Genomic DNA, 17,169 nt, shown 5'->3' with positions numbered 1-17,169 from the left:
TAAAAACCAGATTAAGCCAGTGCAGTGGGGTAGAGATATACAATTGAGCATCATCAGCATAAAAATGGTAGTTGATTGATGATATTTCCTAGTGGGAGCATGTATAATGAAAACAGAATTGGGCCAAGAATGCTACCTTGAGGAATACCTGATCTCTGATACATGATCACCCGGGCTGATAAAAACTGTCTTATAATCACTTAAATAAGATTGAAACCAAGCTAAAACATTATTATACTACTTATACTATTATACTACACTTTTATTATTATATTGATTATTTTATCTAAATTGTTAGAAGTCTGTCTGAAATGGTTTGTGTTCTGTACACTGCTGCTATCTATAACGACTACGAGGGATTTTTAATCTCACTGAGGCCCCCCTCTGTATTTATGGCTGGAGTTTTTGATGTTTAACAGAAAGCACATCCTGTTGGTTTTGGTTGAATCAAGTCATATAAGTACTGGAAGGCCAAGCAAACCTGTGGTGGTATTCTGGAAAAGAAAAATCTAGGTGATTAAAATACTGCATAGCCAACCCTGATTACAGTATATAAGCTTATTTCTTAATGTTTGATGTTTTGAAGACATCTGCAGTGGATTCTTCAGGTGATGGAAAGGACTGGTGTGTTTGTCTGGGGTTATATTCTGTGTCTATGAATGAAGATGTCTGTTTTTGTCTGTGCTTAACGGGCTTTATCAAAAACACACCGTGACACTCAATTTGATGCTTTAAAGCTTTAATGCAAAGATTTTTTTTTTAACAAAGCCGAGTACATGTGGAACCATGGACAGTTCCACCGAAGAGCATGGCGGGTCGTCAGGTGAGCGGGCTGGACGGCTTCAGCTTCCTACAAGCTTAGACCTCGGCAGAGGCTTCCTCGCCGCGGTGGATGTAGTCGTTGATGAAGTCCAGATACCTGGACACCTGGGTGTAGACGCCGGGGCGGTCTGCGAGAGCACAGCCGTCTTGACTGCCGTAACTCATGATGCCCACCTGCACAAAGCCTCTGGATGTGTGGCACACCAGTGGGCCGCCATAGTCCCCCTTTGGAAGCACAGAAACATACACACTCATTGGGTAGGTCGTTCCACCTTACTTTTACCTTGTTGAGTTTATACAGAAGACAGCTATGGTAGTTTTGGTCAGTCCCTGCTTGACTTGGAGCTAGTTGTAGCTACTCCATGTAGACCTGAGTAGTGTAGGCAGGTGCTTCCCACCGAGGCTCATTCATTCATTCATACTTCAGTGGTAAAAACTCACTGTGCAGGCATCCTTCCCTCCAGCCAGGTCTCCTGCACACAGCATGTCAGCTGTCAGCTGAGGATACTTCGCAGTACACACACTCTGAGGGATGATGGGAATCTTCAGCTGCTGGAGGGTTTCTGGATCCGGCAGAGGAACTGACACACACACACACACACAGAATGAGGTTATTTATGGCTGGGGGCTTTTGTGTTTAATGGAAGGCACCAAGGTCATCCTGTTGGTTAACTAAGCCTCGAGAGGTGAGAGCATGTCGTTTTGTGTCACTGGCTGCAAATCTGACAGATAGTGGAGTGAGACCAAGCCTGTCTGTACAATAAATATGAGGCTACCGCCAGCAGCTGGTTAGCTTAGCTTTGCACAATCAGTGGAAACGGGGAAAATCGGTTTAAATGTTCGAATAGTAAAAACTTGTTAGTTCAGTGGCAGGTGGCCTTTATTTGGGCTTTTATTACAGGCAGACCTCCATTTCATTTTTCACCTGCTTTTAATGTGAAATCACGGTGTTAGGTGCTGACAGCAGTTTATCATCAATACAGCAAGGATGAATCGACTGCTATTAACTGTGGAAACATTATTAGAAAGTCGGAGTAGCAGAGAGAAGAGTATGGCATGACTCCATTGTTGTACTTATGGAATAAGTGCTGTGGAAATGTACATTATACCACATTTATCATGTGAGCAGTTGGAGTCAGCTACGGGTAACTCCACCCCCTCATTGTTTTTCTCTCCAGCCTTTATTTTGTTTGTACTGGCCACACCACGGGCTGTTTGCTGAGCTTTGACAAGAGAATTTACAGTAATTTAACTTTTTTTTGTGGGAAAGTCATATCAGAATGAAATCTTTTTTCTTTTTTTTTATCTTTTAAAGCAGATCCTTTCCATGCCTTGGAGGGGCCCAAGAGAAGGTGACTGATTTGGAGGGGATCTCTAATCTGTACAAAAACCAAAGGGTAAAAACTTTCTGAGGACTTCAGAAAAGAGACCAACATGATAAAAAAAACCTGCAGCTTGCCTTTTTCACACATTGGTTTTGGTGTGGTCAAGTTTATGAGTAGCTGTTGATTATTCCCCTGAAAGAACACTTAAATAAATTTGTCGATAATATGATTAATGGTTGTGGCCCATTTATCAGCAGGGTTAAACTCATATGCAGGCTCAGCCAAAGCCATTCTGTTTGTGTGTGTGTGTGTGTGTGTGTGTGTGTGTGTGTGTGTGTGTGTGTGTGTGTGTGTGTGTGTGTGTGTGTCTCTCCTTTATGTACAGAACTTACCACCAGTCCCAATGTTCCCCCAGCCAATGATCCAGCACTCAGATGATGGAGTGAAGGTGTCGTCGACTCTGGCCAGACTCACTGGGGAAACGAGCCCTGAGAATTTGATCTTCTTCTTCAGCTTCACCAGGGCGATGTCGTTCACGTAGCCGCTGCCCAGTGCTCGGTAGGCTGGGTGAGAGATGACAGAATGGATGCCCACGAAACGGACAGACGCCTTCTGCAGGCTGTATGAGCCGATCCAAACCATCGATCGAGCCATATTAGGCCCAGGATGTCTGACAACACAGACACACACAGATTAGCTTTCCTGCGTGTATGGATGACACATGACCACACTCGTATTCTAACATGGAGGAAGGCTCAGCAGAAGTGGGACATCAGTTAAACTGGCGTTGCCTTGTGACTTTCCAGCACGCAACTGTTGAACAGATATTTTTGACAGGAGTTGGTAAAAACCGAGCCAACAGTGACAGCGAATATTGGACTGGATTCACCAGAGGGCCAGAAACATGACTCCAAATGAATGAGAACATTTATCTGCTTGGTGTGTAAATCACCATCAGCTTGGTGATGATATGTCAGCGTTGTGTTCACAGCTTGTTTCTGCTATATAATCAAGCATGTTAGGCTATTAGCAATTCGTATTAAATTTTCAGCACAGGTGTTGTATATTGACAATTAGCATTAACGTTGCATAGTTTTTGTAAACTATGCAATGCTTTGAAATTAATAATAGTAGCAGCAAACATAGTGAACTGCCCAAAAGAGTTAATATTTTCAGAATATAATTTACAGCATATGATATATAAGGGGCACTGCAGATCACTGTCCAGCTGTAGGACACAAGCTGTCCCACTGAACCTTAAAAAAAACATAAATGAGGAGCAGGAGGTCTTGTTGGGTTAGACTGGTGCGAGTGACTTATTGTACACGCCCACCCCCAAATTAAGGCCTGGTTTACCACTATTTTCTTCTACCATGTGACTCCTGGGGGGCTCCGTTAAAAGCAGTATAATGGCCTTGACACACCTATATGACCAACCTAATCCAAGCTCTCACTGCTACTTACTTATCCCAGCAGTTTGCAGCAGTAAGCACCCACTCACTGTTGAGGATGGTACCACCGCAACGCCACTTCTTGATGCCATCGGATGTGATGTTTAGGAAGGCCATCCACTTCCACTTGCCCTGTGGAGCGTTCTGCCCCCCGACGATGGAGCTCCTCACCTCAGCACCGAGCAAACCTACAAAGGCAACAATGCAATCTCATCCAAGCTCTGTTAGAGGCATTCTGTGGAGTTTCCAGGGAAGTTTTTACAGGTAGATCTAAATAAGTGAATTTCCTAAAATGTCAAACTTTTTCTTAAAATCTACAATAGAGACACTGCAGGCAGTAATATATTTTTGAACACCTTGATCAGTCATCACCATTAGCTAAATATCTTGCTGTCTGTCTCACCTCCGGTGTTGTGGATCAGTACCAGCACAGTGAGAAGTTTGTAGAAAGCCATGGCAGTGACGGAGTCTCTGTCAGCTGGGAGGGAGCAGCTGCAGGTTTATATAAGCCTGCACAGCTGGAGAGGTGAAAGTCTTATCAGCACTATCAGCCCTCCTTTTCCTCTCACAGCGCAGGTGGAAAAGTACATTTACTCAAGTACTGTGAAGCACAGTTTGAAGATACTTTGCTGAAGAATTTCTCCTTCATAAGGCCTTATAATTTTGCTCCACAACATTTCAGGGAGACATATTACACTCTTAACTTAAATTGCATCTCACAGTTGTACTACTTTTATAAATGAGTCAGGTTATGAGTCCAGAATATAGTATTAACTCTTAAAATATGATCTACCATCATAATTTAAACAAGCCTAGACTGAATATTCTGCTCCAGAGCTCTTTTTAACTTTAACTTTAAAGAACCGCTTTTGAAAGCACCTGAGTCAATGCAAAATATTCTAATGTCAGGGTGTGAAATATGAATTATAGGAACACGACCAAGTATGGGAACTCTCCCAACTGTCCTTCTCCCATGTATAAGAAATTATTAGATTATATAGATAATAGATATATAAACACTCTATGAATGGTTTATGGTGTGGTAGAAAATAGTTTTTGGAAATATAAGGACATTTGAGTTGATTATTTTGTAAATTGTTATTTTGTACAGGACCTATAGTTGTCAACAAATACACTACCCCAAACTTTTGAACGGTAGTGTAAATTAACAAACATTTTAAAAATGCCTTTGTGTTGCTTACAACTACATAATACTTTGTATTTATGTTATGTTGTTTTTGTTCTAAACCATATATTAAATGGTTATATACTGCTTATAAATGTGAAATAGGTGGGTTAAAATTAAGGCACTGATTCCTCCATGACATACAGCTTGTGATGCTGGAAGCAGGGTCAGTGAAGGTACTTCTGAAGACAGCGAATTGGACCACAGTTGCTGCAACACCACAAATAATCAATCACAAAAAAATTAAAAAGTGACCTCTTTCTGATATTACACTGATATTACTTATTAGTACTTTACAGTAGAGTAATAAACGTGAAAGTTCCCAGCTACGTTTGTATCCTAAATAGCTACTCCGAACAGGAACGTTCAGGGTTGGCTTTGTTTCCGCGGGAGTTCTTTTGTATGAAACACCGCGTTTCATGTGACGTTCAAAGTTTACAAAATTGAGCAGAAATATGAGCTAAAGCAGTGGGGCGTACAGCTCGTCGTCAGGGGTGAACTTGCCGTCTGTGGTTGTGGAAGCTTGTGTAGCTAGTTAGCGCTCAGTGTACGATGTCTCCTGAGTATTTTAACGGTTTTAAGTGTTAGCCCGGTCCGTTCGGTTTTATTTATTTTCTCCTGCGCTCCTATGTAAACATGGAGCAGGCAGCCAGCGTCAACGCGGATCCTGTTCAACGCTCTGACAGTAATGGTGGGTCTGTCATCTGTCAGCACTGTGCTGGACTTGGACTTATAGATAGAGAAATGACACACAGTATTGTTATGTGAGTCGCTGAAGGTCTTGTTTTTGTATTATCTACAGGTTGTTGCACACAATGGCGCAACTGGGCTGGATTTTGGTGAGTGTCCAACAATTCTGGAGGTTTAGTTTTCATAAGCACTGACTGCTCCACGGCTGAAATACCGTGACGTTTCCTAAGACAAATGCTAATGCTACCAATTTCCATAACTAGCTACTTTCAAAGTGCTCTAGAAAATAAGGTGATAAATGCAAATGGCAGTATTAGATAGAATAGAAGTGAAACGAGCACTGATCGTGTGTCCAAACCAATAAAACCCAGAGCTTCCTCTTAGTACTCTTAGCAGTAACGCTACAGCACATCCACACGCCCCTCCAGTCACAGTCTGACTCATGGAAGGAACAGAAACCTTCTGTGTGATGGTATTTTTCTTTAACAAATGAAACTCCAGACATCTTTGATAATTAAAGAAGTAAATAGAAGAATTGTTGTTCCCAGAACAGTTTCTGATAATTGTCAACTGAAAGAAAGACAATTTAGATGTTCATTAATGAGACAGAATAAGAGGTATCTGTGGAACATGGAGGCTCCACACACAGTTTGAGCGATCTGGTCAAAGTGCATAGTAGTGTTACATGAAGAAAAGGTAAAAACGGCATTCATATTACAATTAAGTTATTGATGTCCTTTCTATGATTATTTTGAGAGCAGGGTATCATATGTCAATACTTTTTGAATACCAGCTGAAATATGTCGGTAGAATCAGGCGTCAAAAACAAAACATTCTCAGCCTTCAACACCTATATTTTTGCCATCTGAATAATATGTGTTTATCACTTTTTTATTTAGGGAACGTTTTTCTTAAGACAACATTAAGCTTGTTTGAAGTAAGACGTTTAACATGTGCGATTTAGATCTACGGGTCTGGTGGTGTTCTCTCGAAGAGAAGCACCTCAGCCAGTGGCTCAGTTGAGTTATTGATGCATCTGAATCTGCTCACCCTGTGTTATCTCTCCCCTCCTCTGATTACCCCCTCAGGCTCCTTGGATTGTGCAACAACTTTGCTTATGTGGTCATGCTGAGCGCAGCCCATGACATCCTCAAAAAACAAGAGTCCGGAAACACCACAGCACCTGTAAGGAGGCAAACGTACATTTAGATATGTCGTATTAGCGGTGAGCCGTGTTATTGTTAAAGGCTTGAAGCTTCAGGAAGCTATAAAGCAAATTTTTCCTTTTTTTTTTCAATCTAGACTTCAGCCACATCGGCTGTGGATTTCCAAGGTGGGAACAGTAGCAACAGCAGCCGCTATGACTGCAATCCTGTCTCTACTGCGGTAAATGGACTGACACTGCACAACACAGAGTAACCTTAGCCAGTATGACAGGGAATCATCAGTTTGACACCCACACACAAGAAAGATGTTTGCTAAAAAAGAGTAAACAGGCACTGAAACAAACACGACAATGAGACGGGGATTGAAAGTACCAGAAGAGAGAATGTGTTCTGTTGTAAATAGCAAAGTGAAGCTTTACATATATAAAAATATATAAATGAATGATTTAAAAGAGGACACCACTATCTTCAGGGGCAACGTCCTCTGACTCTCTTGAGTGACAGTCGTGATGCTTTTCTCCTCAGGCTGTGCTGTTAGCTGACATCCTCCCAACACTCATCATCAAGCTGTTTGCTCCCTTTGTGATCCACAAACTGCCTTATGGGTAAGACAGTAAACGACTGGGAAATTCAACACACGGCTAATATTTAAATGTTGGTTCACCTAAATAACAAAAAAATGATTTTCTCACTTCTGGAGTTATTGCACCTTGCCACACAGACAGTTAAAGCAATCCCATACTTTAAATGTCCAACAGGCGTCCCATCATTCACCGTTATTCAGATATGTTTTAAATGTGCGTCGCATGATGTTTTTTTTTCAATGCAGATTTTGAAATTGTGGCCAAGGCCAAGCATTTATGTGGAACAGCATTGCGTGTGTTTCATTCACTAAGTTGCGTCCACCTTTCTGTTCTTGCATGTTAACACTTCCTTGGTGCTGCGAACACGGATGTGCTCCTCTTTCCTAGTTGAGCAGTGTCGAAGAAATGTGCTACAATTGTTCAGTTTTATGGATGGAAGCCACCATAGTAGAGGTGGTTTCATCCTGGTGCTGCCTGTTATTTACAGTTGACCATTTTTATGAACACCAGCTGTCATTTTATTTTTATTTTTAGCACCCACCCTGACTGCCTGAAATACGCAGTCTGTGAGTAACTGGACTGTGACTCTTTAACAAACATTGTGCCGAATTGTTCATTTCCTGCCTAATTCCTTTTTTTCAGTATCCGAGTGTTGTTCTGCGCCATCATGGCAGCAGCAAGTTTCCTCCTTGTGTCATTCTCCTCAGCTGTGTGGATGAGCATTCTCGGTAAAGACCGCATTTTAAAAAAATAAACTTTTATTCATTTTAGTCACGTTTATCTTTATCGGTGGTGGAACTGATGATGGGTTAGATACTGCTTCCTGTCAGCTTATCTCAGTGCAGTTGTTTCACAGAAATATGACACCACTTAAGTCTTATCATGACTTCCGGCTAGAATTATTTATCGCTAAGACTGATAAGTGAACTGTCATTTAGGTTCAAGTTTGTATTTGCATGCACTTTTCTTTGATATAGACTCTAGTCTGTGTGTATATTACAATAATACAGCCTTCCTCCAGTCACTGTTTTCATCATACCCTGCATGATCCTTCAGACGTCTGTGTAGTCAGCAGAAATCACGGTGCTCACAGGGTTAGAGGACACAGGGCCTGCAAGGGTCCCACTGACCCTGTGAGCCGGAGTCCAGCAGGGCCAGGTTAGCCTTCTCGCAGGCCCTTGCTCAAGAATGAGCTTTGGGCCCCTGTTTACAGGTCTGCTGCTCCCGGGCAGTCTGCAGGCGGGCAACATCTCACCTGTCAGTGACTACTGAAAATGACGATGATTGATGAGAGTCCAAAATCTTAACTTACTGGTCACTATTGAGTAAACTATTACTCTCTGTTGATGGTGTAGTCAGAAGTGAATGTGTGAACGAGGGAGTGATTTTGGAAACCTAGTCTGAGTAAATGTAATTGTTGCAGGGTGAACTGGCAGAGTGATTTTCTGTCTGTGGAATCAATGAAGGATTACCTTATTTAAATGTACTGATGCGATTTAGATTCAAACAGTAGAAAACAACTTTGTCTTCTGCAAAAGTGGAATATTGTCGGTTGCCCGTTCACTGGTTCAGTTGCAGTTTAATGCAGTTCATCAGTAAGTACCTCTTTATTTTCTACCCCCTACCTGAACCAGGGTTTGTATTCCCACCCCGCTTTTATTGGTGCAGTTGGTGAGATGCAGGTGTAGATGATGGTAGTGCGGCAATCTGCAGTTACATGTGGCATCTAGGCCTGTGGTAGCATTGTAGCAGCTAACAATAGCTAGAGCGGTGGTAGTATGATAGTATCTTAGCAGTTAGTATTGGTAGCTAGCAGTTAACGTTAACAGTATAGGTGAATCTAGCTGTATTGTCTTCTTCTGTTCCTCTTAGCAGGTAGCGGTTAGCATTTAGCATTAGCTAATGCTAAATGGTAGCATCGGTACTGTATTGTCTTCTTCTGTTCTTCTTAGTGGTTAGCATTAGCATTAGCAATAGTTAAATGGTAGCATCGGTACTGGCCACTACCTGGAGCATCTCTGGGTCAGTTGAACGTGGCGGTGCTGTTTGGATTGTGTAGGAGCAGTTTGAACTGGCACTAGGGGGGGTGACTCTGGGACGCCAGAGTTCACCGCCTAGCCTCCTGGAGGCGTAGTGGGACGAAATAGGCGAAACACTGTTGATGGGAGGTTTCCACCTGATGACCCCCAGAGACGTGTTAGGAATCACTGCTCTTTGGCAGGTATAGAGGCAGATTAGAGCTCCAAGGTTCTTCACTGAGAATGAATCCTCTTTTTGAGCACAAGTATCTTGTGTTTAAATTAACAGTTCATCAGTAGGTAAAATGTCATCATTTTGAGTGACCAGGTCAAAGATGAAGCTCTAAAAGTCAGTTGTGAAGTGAAATGGGAAACAGGAGGTAACGTGATTGGATCTACTAACTCTGATGATCTGTGAGGGACATGTAGTAAATGATTCAGGTACTACTTCACAGCTAACTTAATTAATTACACAGTTGCAAACACTCAAAATCTAAAGGGATATTTGAATGGCATTCTTCTTCCTGGTCAAACAAAACAATAATTCCCCTGTGATTATTACCTTTCTGTAATTCATGAGTATTTTAAATGAATGAATGAAATTAATCTTGCTGTCACTGTGTTTCTAGGAGTGATCTTTGCCAGTGTCAGCTCTGGACTGGGAGAACTGTCCTTCCTCTCTCTCACTGTCTTCTTCAGCAGGTAAACACTTATTCCTTCCATTTTTCCTTTTTTTCCCAACGTCACATAACTTTCTCCAATCCATATGAGTTGAGAAGAGATGACAAGATCCAAATTGAACATCAGCAGATGATACAAGTAACTGTGAACCATTATTTAGTTTCCTATCATTGCATATGTTTGCAACCACAGTGCCATGTGACAATAATTGGACTACAATTGAACCATGTCAATGAAGGCTGTCAGCAATAATGTCAAGTAGCTGCTGATGGTCTCACAAACCATGTCTGTGCATGTGCTGTGTGTGTGTGTGTATCGCTTGTGTGTGTGTAGTGTGTCTGTCATTTAATGCACTACGATGTGTCTCTAAAGACATTGCTTTGGCTTGTGAACACTGGTTTCCCCCCTGCCTCAGGGACGTACTTGGAGGCTGGGGCTCAGGTACAGGCGGTGCAGGTGTTGCTGGAGCCCTCCTCTACTCGGGCCTCACCCAAATCGGCCTGTCGCCCCAGATTACACTTCTCATCATGCTGGTGGTCCCGTTTGCTATGTTGATCAGGTAAGCATGGAAGCACTCCAACCAGTTCTGTATTCATTACCTGTTGTTCTCTGTTTTAGATGTGCTGTCCAAAATTTCCCTTTAGTCTCACCTTCCAAAGACTGTTTGATCACATACCTGCAGCAGCCTGCCATCCATGACATGACTGAATCCAAAGAGAGCCTCATATTGGATCAAATTAAAGCTGACTGGCTTTCAGTCCTTAGATTTGCCCTTTCTGTGTCTGCGCTCTGTTCTTTCCTTCTAAAACCTTTTACTCACAATACTAATGAAACCATTCTCCTTTGTTCTTACTTTTTGCTTATCCCGACACCGCCACCAGCTATTTCCTGCTGCTGCTTCCTCCACCTTCATTACCTCAGTGGAAAAGCAGGGAGCCAGAATACGCAGCTGTGAGCTCAGAGGAGAGACGGCGGCTGGTGGATGGAACAGAAGAAGAGGAGCAGGAGAAGTCAACCCCAGGTACATGTCACACACACACACACACAATCCAGTGAGAGCAGGAGTTTTAGAAATGCACCGGCATATTGTTCTGGTGCTTGTTGAATGGGTTAATCTAATAGCAGAGGTTATCTGCAGTTGTGCAATACATTCATTTGGAGGCCCTAAGAGCAGTGCATTGCCTTAATCTAATCAGATAATAATGAAACACCATGTCACATTTGTAAGGGATGCAAAAAGTTTCAACTTAATTTTGCTCTTAAGGAGGCACAGTTGAAATTGATTTTGCTTTTAAGGTGGTTTCTCTCGTTCTATGTATGCACTTCAAACTTGAAATGAGTGTTTGCATCAGACACCAGGGGTCATAGTGACAGACAGTGTGAGAGGCCTCTCAGAGAGCTCCTAACGTAGCTTAGGAGTGATTTAGGAAAATTCTCAGAGCAACTCTGAGCAAAGAAGGGAAGGAAACCTTTACCTTAGTGAGGAGGCGTGGTTGATCCTGTTGCTAGGTATGACATACTTTTAAAAGGTGTGATTGGTTGATAAAAATCTAGTGGGAATGGACAGTGAAATCGACAGGCCTAGTCATTGCACTGTCTCTGTTAAGACACGGTGTAATTAGGAGAACTATTCGATGTAAATAACTCACTGCCGTCCAGCGTTAGGAGAATATTTCTTTCTCACCTTTAATCTTTATGAGGCTCTAACCTTAACTGTTGGCAGAATTCTTAGAAAATGTCATAATTCTAGAGCAACTCTAGGAAGATACAATAAGATTAAGTATTATTCATATAAGATTATGAACATGGCCCAGGACTTCTTGGGACTCGATCATTTATGGGGTGAGACACCTCAGTGACCCCGATTATTTTATCTTGGTTTGGTTAGATGTCATGTGTCACTCAGATAAGTATGTCTTCATTTGAAGAAATAGCTGAATATGCATAGATTTAGTGTGGGATGTTATCTGCTCTGTGTAGCAGTGAAAAGTGATATCCAAGTTTGAGATGATGGACCCAACACAGAATAAGAAATTGAGCATTATATTAGCTCATATTTTTAGATTTGATATTTACACTTTGTACTTGAGTTAACAAGATGGCACAGCTAGGTTCCAGGTTCCCCGCTGCTTAGTAGCTGCTTCTGGTTACTCAGTCAGACGACAAACGATGGACTGTTCCTCTAAACCTGCAATATTAGATTTTTTGATTTTATGTGACACAACACTGACACTTCTCCTTTTAAGCTGATATGGTAAAGCTGTTAAAACACAGTTGTTTCTTTGCACATCTGGCAGTTACAGAGAAACATTACATCACATCATTCATTATATGTCACTCTGTTGATGCTCTGTTTTGGTCTAAACTAACTGCTGAGAAAATATTTGGCTCTCCAGCTGCTGAGTGCTCCACTGTGTTCTCCAACCACAACCAAGTACTAACTGTCAATGGGTTTGTCACTATCAGTGACACTTTTAGGATACAAGTAGTGCTGTGATCCATTTACAATGTAAAACTATTGATTACAGCTGCTTCAAATACCATAATTCAGTTCTCTATATCCTACTTACAAGACCACCTGACCACCATCATTTAAATGAATACTTGGAAATACACTCATGTGCTTTATTTCCGAGAATGAGATGAGAAGATGGACATCGATGTTATGTGTTAGATACGTAAACACACACATTCGTGAAGTGTCATTTTAAGGTTCTGCTGTGTGTTACTGAATAACTACACAGGCCATGTTCTCATGTTCCCCCTGAATGTGACAGAGGACAGGACCACTGGACCTCTTACCTTCACAGAGAAACTGTGCATCATCAAAGTAAGAGTGCTCTTCACTTGACTTCAGACTTGAGTGTTGAAGTGTTTGTCTGGTTACACTGTTACTCCTCTTGATTCCTCTGAGCAGGGCTTGCTGAGGTTTGTGTTTCCCCTGGGCCTTGTCTACTTTGCTGAGTACTTCATCAACCAGGGCTTAGTAAGTTCTCTGTTGCCCTCTGGCTCCACATTCATCTCACTGCATGTTGTTAAACCGAGTGCAGCTTGCTTCCAGTGCGGGCTGTATCGAGGTATGAGATGTAATTGTGATAATATTGATCCCAGAATAATGTAGGTGTTTCCTTTCCAGATGGAACTTCTGTATTTCCCCAACTTTTTCCTGTCCCATGCAGAGCAGTATCGCTGGTCAGTTAACCTCACCAGAATCTTATTCTGAAGGAATTACATCATACAAGTTGTTTAATGTCGTGGACTTCAGTTTGGTTATTCATTTGGTGTGTGTGTGCTCAGGTACCAGACGCTGTATCAGGTTGGTGTGTTGGTGTCTCGATCCTCGCTGTGCTGTGTGAAGATCAGGAAGCTGTGGGCTCTCTCTTTGCTACAGGTGAGACATATAAGTATAAAGCGCAAATCAGCAGAAAATGACATTTTTATTTTGGGTAAAATGTGAGGCTACCTGGATCAAATATATTTAGTGGCACCTTTTTTCAGTTGGACATTCCTTTATTTTCCATAAGTGGCAACTAAATACCGTCAGGGAAACACCCTGGTGGAGGATATAAGTTATTAGCCCGAAAGGTGCAGAGATTACCTAGGAAAATGTGCATTAGATATGTTGCTTGATCCTAAGCATAATTTTGTTGCAACATCATATATAAACATGGGAATGCAGACAGCAACTAGGTAGTATTGCAAAAACAGGAACAAAAGTGTGCACAAAGAATAATATAGTAAGATTAGGTACTGTATTTATAATGTAAATGTGCAGTAAATATAGATCAGAACTGTACTGTTATTAGAAGGGCTTAAATGTGTAATAAGACATTTAAGACACAGGATAAGGAATTCAGAATTGTTTGTTCTACTGTAGTTCTCATAGATTTTATAATGACAGAAATGTATTACCTTATTCCCACCGTCATATTGGCATATCAACCACTGTGAGTATTAATATGCTACGTTCAGCTCTTATTCAGTCCAATATTTGCACTTAATTGGCTGTTACAAACACAGTGCTGCGCTATCAACCCTCAGCTGTCATGTCTGGTTAAAGCCACCAGATGTCACTGTTAATTCACCCCCCCCCTTAACAGCTCCTGCATTAACCTGCCCCATATACAGAGGAAGGCTTGTGTAATTGCTGCCAGTTTCAGTGAAAATATTCATTTAAATATACATTTTTATTTGCATTATATTGATTTCACTTTGATTATAACCTTGTTATCACAGTTAAAGTTTAGAATTATTGCATGTCAGTTTTCAGTCAGTACTGATTTTCGTTTGATACTTTTTTTTTTGTTTCTGTAAAGCCACACACACCTATCCTCATCACCACCTGTCATTAAAAATGTCAGTTATCGGAGTGCTTTGTGTTGTGCACTGACCCACACTCAGCGGCAGATGTCAAATATGCACCAGCTTAAACCAAAATACTGATCCCTTACCTAGATAGTACCACGTACAGTGATAACCCACAGAGAGCAGCACAGATGCACATCAGGTTGGTATTACAAAGACCAGCTACGAAGCTTGGTTGTTTCAGATTGCTTGCTTTTGTTAAGGTGTCACGTTTCTGTCAATAGTGAGCTTGTGACTGTGGATCCATCTGGTTTCAGTGCAGTTTGTGTCTTGTATGAACGTGCTCATTGCCACGCTCTCTGTCTCTGTCTCTGTCTCTGTCTCCCCTCCCCTCCGCCCTCCACAGGTGGTGAACGCAGTGCTGCTCCTGTTCGCAGTGCGTTACCAGTTCATGCCCAGTGCCTGGCTGGTGTTTACTATTGTCCTCTATGAGGGTCTTCTGGGTGGAGCTGCGTATGTCAACACCTTCTACTTCATCAGCAAGGAGGTCAGTTTGTTTGTTATTCAGGGTATCCACATGTCATTAAAAAAAAGCTCTTTGCTGTTAGCAGAAGCTCACCACTACCTCAATGTTAACATCTCGCCATGATACAGTCAGTGTACATAGCACTAATTCCATCAGTACAACAGAGTCAGGTCAAACTTAACCATTCTGCTGCTCCCAGGCTCTCTAACAGAGGTACTGTGTCATTCACTGTTTATTTCCAGCTGCTTCTATGCTACTGTCAGTGAAACTCAATACTTGCTACATATGCTTCACGTTAAAAGCCTTATTAAAGGGCATAGTCCCTCCCTTTGAGCTGCAGAAACATCTGCAGGAGGTGGTGAGTCATTGATGGGACCTTAGCACTTAGCACAAACTGCTAAGTTAGAGGCACTGGGTTTATTCAGCCTATATAAAACATTGTGTCTGTTGAGAAGAGCCGTTGCCATGTCAGCCTGCTTCCTGTGCAGCTGACGTGTAGCTGTGTTTATCATTCGCCAATAAACGTCTAGTGTGTGTTCATCCTGACGTCTGTCTCTTCTCCACAGACTGAAGACAGACAGAGGGAGTTTGCCATGGCTGCTGCCAGCGTAGGAGACAGTCTGGGCATAGCGCTGGCTGGACTCACTGCCTTCCCCGTCCACAGATACTTTTGTTCCCTATGACCCAGCCCACACACTGACCGGCAGGATGAATAAGCAAGACGTGGGTGTGTTCCATTTGAGGGATTTTTTTTTTTAAATAGAAATGTGTTAGAGACTGACAAAAGCAGACTTTACTCCTACATAAAAATATTGATTCCACATACTGAATTCAATACGGATTCACCACCAGTGACTCATCCAGGGCAAAGTGGACTCTCTTACTAACTTATCCTTTTCACCAACTTCCACTGTTCACCTGCCTTTTGGGATACACACCCCGACCATGCTGTGAGCGACTTAACTTCCTTAACTTAAAGGTGCAATATGTAATATGTGAGAATTTTTGCTTCAAACTCTCAAAAAAAAAAAAAAATTATCAACAGAGTGTGAGGAAATAACAGATTTGATGCTATGTCCAAAACATTCTATGTAATGTACTGCAGAAATATGTATCTGCTGAATTAGCATGCTAACCAGCTATCCCCAGCGTGTCCTGTCTCATAGTACCACTTTGTACCTCAAGAGGGGATCATCTGATAGCCTTCAAAATTAATCACTGCCATTTAGAGCTTGCATTATACAAAAATAGCTTGTGCAACTTTAAAACCAAAAGTGGTACAATAAAAGGGCGGGTAGTAAAGGCCTTAGTTGACAGCCTCATCTGTGTGTTGCAACACCATTATAACATCACATCTGGCTTAACATAGTTAAAGTAATAGTAACAGAGGTGCTTCTCTTCTCTGCTTTAATTAGAAGGACCCCAGTGGATGAAATTGTTTTACATTTTCCTTCTGTATTCTTAGAGACTGGTTGAATCTGGTTATTCCTTAACTCACTGACATATGTTGTGATGTACATACATATACTTGTTTTGCTTTTCAGTCAGTGGTGCTGAGAACACAGGTCGTGATTGAATTAACCAAAAAATGCCTTTTACTATAAGTTTTTACTTAAGATAACAAAGCTGTTTTTACGTGGATTAACATTTTATATTGTGCATACTGGAACAACCTGGAAAACATGAGAATGTCCAGGGCTTTAAAATGTTAATAATTTTAAAAAAGGAGTTGGAACAAAATATGTCATCATTGTTTACATCATCAGGGTGTTTTGTCTTTGTTGGGTGTGATTCTGCTTGATTTGCTGGAGTTCTGCTTTTTTTTTTTTTTTCCAAAAATCTGTTTTCCTGCTCATACATTTAGGAACTTAAAGTAAATAGTAGCAGTTACCATAATAATTATCAAATCAGAGCCACTGTGTCTTAATACACTTAGTTCACATACACACCCTGTTTTCTCTTAAACATATCTTGAACACATTCTGATGTGCACATTCCTACTGAGATTTCTTATATTTTATATTTTGCTGCTACTGTTGTAACATAACTTTGTTATAACTTACAGATTGTGTTGCTTGTTGCTTGATCAAAATGCACAAATCTCCAGAGGTTTTTAAGTGTTGAATCAAGGCTTCAGACTTGGACAGAACACATTAAAATGGGTAACTTTCAGGCAAAATAAAAAATTTAATTATGAAAATGCACTTCAAAAATGTGATCTTTATTACAAACCCTAACCCTTTTATTCAAAGCCATTTTGCTCTGAAATATAACTGATTTTTGTTTTCTTTAGAGCTGCAATTAATGACTTTCATCATTACCAATCTTATTATTATTTTCTCAATTAACTGACTCATTATTTGGTTCATAAATGTAAGACATTAGTGAAAAATGTCCATTACAGTTTTGTTAAGC

At 41.2% G+C, this 17,169-nt stretch overlaps 2 protein-coding genes across 3 annotated transcripts; one reads left to right on the top strand and one right to left on the bottom strand.

Moving 5' to 3' along the window:
- Positions 1–730: 730 nt before the first annotated feature.
- On the bottom strand, positions 731–4,062 carry LOC121621371 (tryptase-2-like). Its single transcript, XM_041957809.1, has 5 exons — positions 4,002–4,062; positions 3,612–3,786; positions 2,540–2,817; positions 1,264–1,403; positions 731–1,047 (listed from the first exon to the last, which is right to left on the bottom strand). Exons 1-5 carry the CDS (start codon positions 4,051–4,053, stop codon positions 859–861), a joined length of 834 nt encoding a protein of 277 aa, XP_041813743.1. The 5' UTR covers positions 4,054–4,062; the 3' UTR covers positions 731–858.
- A 1,164-nt stretch (positions 4,063–5,226) lies between these two features.
- cln3 (CLN3 lysosomal/endosomal transmembrane protein, battenin) lies at positions 5,227–15,844 on the top strand. 2 transcript variants are annotated; one of them, XM_041956900.1, is made up of 15 exons: positions 5,227–5,475; positions 5,587–5,623; positions 6,563–6,659; positions 6,777–6,860; positions 7,166–7,245; positions 7,867–7,952; positions 9,872–9,944; positions 10,339–10,482; positions 10,805–10,944; positions 12,701–12,753; positions 12,841–12,909; positions 13,060–13,115; positions 13,221–13,314; positions 14,635–14,775; positions 15,321–15,844. In XM_041956900.1, exons 1-15 carry the CDS (start codon positions 5,421–5,423, stop codon positions 15,435–15,437), a joined length of 1,326 nt encoding a protein of 441 aa, XP_041812834.1. In that variant the 5' UTR covers positions 5,227–5,420; the 3' UTR covers positions 15,438–15,844. The 2 variants fall into 2 exon arrangements, with proteins under 2 accessions (XP_041812834.1, XP_041812833.1); XM_041956899.1 differs by having other exon boundaries at positions 12,668–12,753.
- Positions 15,845–17,169: the final 1,325 nt, after the last annotated feature.

This window comes from Chelmon rostratus, chromosome 17 (assembly GCF_017976325.1).
Source record: "Chelmon rostratus isolate fCheRos1 chromosome 17, fCheRos1.pri, whole genome shotgun sequence".
Classification (NCBI taxonomy): domain Eukaryota; kingdom Metazoa; phylum Chordata; class Actinopteri; order Chaetodontiformes; family Chaetodontidae; genus Chelmon; species Chelmon rostratus.
This window is presented reverse-complemented; position numbering and strand designations above follow the sequence as displayed.

Bases quoted from the DNA above. Each gene is read 5' to 3' on its own strand.
- LOC121621371 (XM_041957809.1), bottom strand. From the start codon at position 4,053: ATGGCTTTCTACAAACTTCTCACTGTGCTGGTACTGATCCACAACACC. The intron at 1,404-2,539 runs GTAAGTTCTGTA...TGTGTGTGTCAG, and splicing joins GGGGAACATTGGGACTGGTG to TTCCTCTGCCGGATCCAGAA. The intron at 1,048-1,263 runs GTGAGTTTTTAC...GTGCTTCCAAAG, and splicing joins GAGGGAAGGATGCCTGCACA to GGGGACTATGGCGGCCCACT.
- cln3 (XM_041956899.1), top strand. From the start codon at position 5,421: ATGGAGCAGGCAGCCAGCGTCAACGCGGATCCTGTTCAACGCTCTGAC. The intron at 9,945-10,338 runs GTAAACACTTAT...CCCCTGCCTCAG, and splicing joins CTCACTGTCTTCTTCAGCAG to GGACGTACTTGGAGGCTGGG. The intron at 12,910-13,059 runs GTAAGTTCTCTG...TTTCCTTTCCAG, and splicing joins ACTTCATCAACCAGGGCTTA to ATGGAACTTCTGTATTTCCC.